At 38.7% G+C, this 6000-nt stretch overlaps 1 protein-coding gene across 32 annotated transcripts in view; it reads right to left on the bottom strand.

Moving 5' to 3' along the window:
* Positions 1–2328: 2328 nt before the first annotated feature.
* The window catches only part of TENM3 (teneurin transmembrane protein 3), a 1314113-nt gene continuing 1310441 nt past the window's right edge, over positions 2329–6000 (bottom strand). For all 32 annotated transcript variants that reach the window (XM_042015030.1, XM_042015032.1, XM_042015041.1 and 29 more), the window contains one exon: positions 2329–5946. In XM_042015030.1, the coding sequence (XP_041870964.1) occupies positions 5191–5946 (756 nt within the window). In that variant the 3' untranslated portion in view covers positions 2329–5190. The remainder of the gene's footprint in view (positions 5947–6000) is intronic.

Below are 6000 nucleotides of genomic sequence, written 5' to 3'. Positions count from 1 at the left end.
TCTACCTGCAATAAAGCAGGTTCTGTGAAAACATGACACTTTAATGAGCTGCCATCATATTACGCTTACCTTCTAAATTGCATATAAGGCTCTCATGTACTTAAAGAAAGGGATGGTGTTACTGTTTAGCTTGGTTTGTTTAGAAGTGGGGACCCATATTTAGCATATTTATCTTTAATGCGTCTTAGTGATGCATTTTATGTCATGCTTGCACTGCTCAGAATTGCATACGTTTGGCATTTGTGATGCTAGAAATCAGGCTGTGAATTTTTTTTTAAAAATGCGTACAAAGAATATTGCAGTTAATAATCCTCATGCCACTATTTGTGTGGTACTGCGTGACTTCATTCTCACTGTTGCATTCCAGGCCACCTAATGGCAGCTCACCTCCCTTTTGCTCTCCCTACCCTGTCGTCACCAGCACATCTGGTTATTAAAGCAGGGCAGATTGTGCCAGAGCACCAGACAGCATGTTCTTGTCCCTCACAGTGCCACCTGTAATTGCCAGTATTATATCTTGTGATTAGGAGATGGCATGACAAACAAACCTTTCCACCATCTCTCACCCTGAAAGGCCTAAAACACTTTCAGTGGTCCATAACAAATAGGTTTCTGGGATGGGTGAACAGAAAAGCTGCATTTTTTCAGCTTTTTGTGGTGCACTTAATTAAGCTCTGGCATCCTTATTTATGTTACTTCTGTTGAAAAATGAGCTGGGGGGGATGAGCAAGGATTTACCTATTATTAGTTTACCTATTTATTATTTTATTTATTAATTTACCTATTATTATTACCTATTTTTGACTTTTTGAATAGGTGTAGCCTAGGTACTCACACAGTTAAATTTGCCTTATGTGGTCAGTCTTCCACAAAGCTAAAAACTTTAGAGGTAAAACATGAAGTCTTAAGCTCTGTCAGCATGACAGCTATAGATCACGTGTTCCTTTTTTCCCAGGGGGAGAATTGGCACATACTCATCAATAAACTGGTTTTCATTTTGTTTTTTATCCCTTTTTGTTGGCTTTTTTTTTTTGTTTTGTATGACAGAGTCCCAGAAACTTGTGTGTGTAAAGAGCAATTTAATTTTATAAGCCTTATATATTTAGGCCTTAGGACTGATTGGCTGTAGATGAGAAGCTGATTAGTTTGGTGGGTTTGGATGTGGTTTTGCAGTTAGGGGTATATCACTATGTCTGTGCTGTTCAGTTTATGCTGTGGGATGCTGCTCTCTGCTTTGGCTTATTTTTAACCCTGGCAGCTTCTAGTAAGTGTCAAATAAGCAGCTTCTAATAAGCTGCTTAGAAGCTGTTTCTAATAAGTGCCTCTGCTTTGCCATCCCCAAAGAATTATGCATGAGTTTCTTCCTCTTTTTCTTAAAGGTTCTCAAGCTGGCCATATGTATAGCCATAGCTTGCCCTTCTAGAGATAGCAGTATACCAAGGTATCAACACTTTCAGAAGCTTTTTTTTTCCTTCTTTTTTTCTGGAAGCAGAATTCAAACATTTTGTCATCTGATTCTCTGCAAATGCAGCCTATTCTCTTATAGACAATTCTAACTGTTATTTTATGCAGTGTTTTTTCTTTGACAGCCTTTCAGCCATCACTTTAGAAATGCCTCAGAAGAGTGGCAGTGGTAACTGGCATTTTTTTTCCCCTGTGTCAAATGCAAATCTCTCACCTCCCAAGTGTGAACATACAAAGATCTCTTACTGCCCTTTTTTTTTTAATAACAAAATTAGGCCATAGTTAGCTAAGCAGTGACCTGATTAGTGCTGGATCAACATGCTACCAATTCAAGGTTGTCACTACAAAGTAAGTGTGGTGAAGTCTGCTTGCTCCAAATAAAATGAAAGCAGTCTCTTGACGCAGAGCAATGCTGAAGTCAGCAGTTTCTGTGAAGCGGGCCTAAATGCAGGTTGAAGGATCTCTTCTGTGTATATAGGTAACTACTAGTGCCAATCTAATTCTTTATAATCAAGTACTTTTTGTCATATTTTTACTCAAGAGAATATGAGAGAAAACAGTTCTAAGTGATTCTTTTGTTCTTTGGCTTTCCTTATCCATAAAAGATTTGGCTTTCTGAGGTATATTTAATGTTTTCTCTAAAGTAGGCCCCCTGAGAGATCCCATGGAGTAATTCACCTTGCTGAGTTAGCAGATGAAGCCATTGGATAGAGTAAAAAAAAGATACTGCCAACTGTGAAGCAAATGAATCAATACCAGTGCAAGGGGATCACTTTGCTTCTTCGATACGAGAAAAGCGGCAGCACAGATGCAATATCTGACATACAGATTAAAAAAACCCAAATATAAACACACACACACACACACATTGGGTTGGCTTTTATTGGAAAGCCTAGATGCAATCTATAGTTATCAATTTGTGGAAAATTCAGGACACATATAAAGTTAAGAAGGCAAATTAAAAGAACAATACAAATCAGACGAAATATACATCTCAAAATATCAGGATAGCATTTTGACTGGCATTGTCTAAAATACTTAGAATCTCCTTTCTTTTTTTCTTATTTTTGTAATATGCTTCTTTAATTATGCATATTTTTTCTTTAAAAAGATCTTTTGTTCCTATATTCCCCAAGGTCACTATTTCCTGCAGGAGCATGTCCAGATCACAAGTCTTTTTTTAGCAAGAAATAGGCTCATTATACCTACTAACAAGGCCACTAATTGGCTTGATTTGACTGCATCTAAAATGATCACCAACAGATACTATAATTTGTTGTTTATTGGTGCCAGAACAAAGGAGAAGGGACTGGTACGCGCCAAGTAGAAGATATATTTCAATGTTGACATGTTATACAAGCTTTTCATATTCAAACAGAACAGAAACATTGGACATAATTTAGAATATGAGCCTATTTCAACAGAGAGCACTTACAGCATGCTAAATACAGTGCTGTGGAAGAGCCACCCAACAGAACTGCAAACACCTAGCATTTTACATCTTTTTAAAAGAATACGTAGATCAATGACACGCCTCTGGGGTCTGACATACCATCCTCTCTAAATTTAGGGCCCTCAAGCTTCAAGGGTAAAAGTACTAACAACTAATCTGTGCTTTAATTCTAATAGATGATTAGCATTCATTATATGTGTAATTAGTTCTGTATGCTCTACCAAATACAGACATACAGTAATAGCACTGATACTGTAGATTCGGTAGCGACTTGGCTGGGAGAAATTCAAATCTGTTTATCAAACAATCCTAATGTGCAATTTAGAGTATGTAATACCATAGACTCTCAGAATACAAAGCAGTTAGAAAACTATTTTTATTACATCCACTTGAACCATTCATAGTTAAGACACGTTCACTTACTATGTTCTGTCATTATAATACATGGATAGAAATACTGTGTATATTTCAATGAACATCAAACCCCCCAATTTTGTCTCATCTTAAAAATATTTATTTTTGTGGCTGAATTTAGTGCTCTTGAGACTAAAGCTCTGAGAATGGTTTCAGCCAAGATGTAGAACAGATGCCATAGATGCCACCACAGGCTTCCTATAAGGAACCAGCTGCACACTTCAGTTCTTCCTGCAGCAAATATACTGGGCCTTGGAGCAGAGCATGCCAAATCTATGCAGTGATGTGGAGATGCAGACTAGGCACTAGAACTGGACCTTCCTCTCCATCCCCAGGTTTAGTGTTCACAGTAATGAGATTTGATCTGCCAGCTGAAGGCCAGGAGATGAGCCTAGTGAACAGCCTGCCTGCCTAAAGAGCAATTCTGTAGCATCAGGTCAGAGGTACGTTTCTTCTATCTGGAGTTATTAACATCTAAAAGAGCTGTATTATACAGAAGACAAAGTTGACATAACTGGATGAAACTACATAATTTCTTTTTCTTCTTCTACATACAATTTGCCAAGCACCTGAGACACTATTCCTCCATTGTGAAACAAAGCTTCTAAAAAACCAACAGAAACCCCACCTGGTATGAATAAATGTCCATTTATTACATTAGGGGTGGAAAAAGACAAGGAAACCCCAACCTATTAAAGTCTTCCATCATACTAAATGAGACTTATTTGGTTACTGTGCCTTCTAACAATGACTGATGAAGTGGCACTGGCCTGGGTGACAGGAGAGGGAGGGGAGGGAGCTGTGGTCTGATTCAGCCAGCCACTTTGTGGAGTGTCCCATCCTATCAGCAGAGTGATAGATGCACAGCTTTAAACCTAATACAAAAATATTAACACTTTTGGACATTAGTCATCACTGTTATATCTCTACAATATAATCCTTTATACTGTACAGCTATAACATAAAAGGTGCAATTCCTTTTTCTTTAAAAAAAATCACACACAGCACATGTTTTTATCATTTTATTTTTAAGTATAAACTTTTTTAAACACTTTACATAAATTAACTCCTCTGAGACTAATATTTGATGTACAGTAAATTGTAATTCATATAAAAATCCATAAACAACTTGTCTCACATAATTTACAAAAAAATCAGGGTTTCCTTTGCTTATATGCAACAAGGATTCTACTTGCCATTTTCCTCCCAAGGCAAACCATGTTAGCATTGTAAAATCCATTATTAAATTCCCATGGTAGCATAAGTCACTTGTGCCAATGTCCCTTTAGAAAGCAGCACAGTTTAATGCAGTTGGGTTGTCTATAAACAGTAATTTTTGCCCCACGTTTTAAAATTAACAGATATATACCACATCCTATGCAGTGAGAAAGAGAGAGGAAAAGAGAGAGAGAAAAGGAGAGACTACTTCTCGTAAGCAAAGGTCAACAATTCAGTACTATTTGGAAACACTGTATGGGTCTGTATCTTAATTAAATACAGTGCCTCAAAGAAACAGACAGCCTGTTGCAAAATCTGTAGGCCTTTTTATTTTCTTTTTTTCTTCTTTTTTTTTTTTTAATACTTTTCAGTCCAACTTGAGTGCAGCGATATGCATATGTAAACATATTCTTTAAAGCAGATCACCTTTAAGGTCATTGAGAAAAAAAAGTTTTGTCATTAGCAGTATCATTCTTCTGGAAGGCGCTCTTTTTGTTACAGAGTCTGGATTGTGCTACAGAAAAAAATCTGAGCAAAGATGTAAGCTTAGGCTCAAGTAGTAATGCAGCAAAACAGTTTGGTCTCCTTTTTAGAAGACACTGGTACACAGTCTCTTTGGCAGCCTGAGCTAAGCCAGTGTGTTACCTCTTTCCTATCTCACTTTGTCTGAGGAACTGTATATTGTTAGCGCTGTCTGCTAATTCTGGATATTGCTCCACAGAGAGTACATAGTACCCATCGTATCCTTGTACCTTTCCAGCACTTAGCAACTGCCTCTTTTCTCCTTCTGTCCACAGCCTGGCGCCTTCCTCTCCATCTCTTACTCTCTGTTGTTCTCTGGCCCAGGCACTGGAAAGAGCTCTTTGCCTGGCTTGCTCCAGTATTCGGGCCTTTTCCTCATCAAGTGTCATGCCATAGCGGACGTGAAGCGCTAGAGCACCGTATTGCATTTCAACATCAGCAAACCTACGAGTCCTGCCGTTCACCACAGTGGTGGACTGGGAAACAGTGACATTGATGCCATTCTCTAGGGCCTTACGCCCACTTGTCAGCCTCAGTGTCCCAAGGTCACTCTCAGGGGAGGTGGTCTTGATAAAATAGTGCGTGTCCTTTCCCTCCACAGTGAAATGCAAGTTTTCTAGGTAGTAAGCGTTGTTCAAAACAGCTGCCACTTTTATGCAGTCCTCATTTGCAATGTTGAGCACATTTGTTTGCACTTTGCCTTGATTGACAGCGAGCATCACCCCTTTCCCAATCAGAGACTTTACCGTGGCAAACCACAGCCACGACTTTTCTCCACTGGATTTCCGTCTGCTGACCTGCACTTCTGCCATCCTTCCCAGGGAAAGGAAAGCCTTTGCTTGTCTCATCACTTGTTGTTGCACTCCAGAAATTGGCTGTAAACAAGAACAGACAGAAGTTTTACCAGCCATCTGTAGCCCCCTAAATGC

The sequence above is a fragment of the Corvus kubaryi genome, unplaced genomic scaffold (assembly GCF_017639235.1).
Source record: "Corvus kubaryi isolate FWS band 111438036 unplaced genomic scaffold, C.kubaryi_AGA036_p1.0 split3-131, whole genome shotgun sequence".
NCBI lineage: Eukaryota > Metazoa > Chordata > Aves > Passeriformes > Corvidae > Corvus > Corvus kubaryi.
This window is presented reverse-complemented; position numbering and strand designations above follow the sequence as displayed.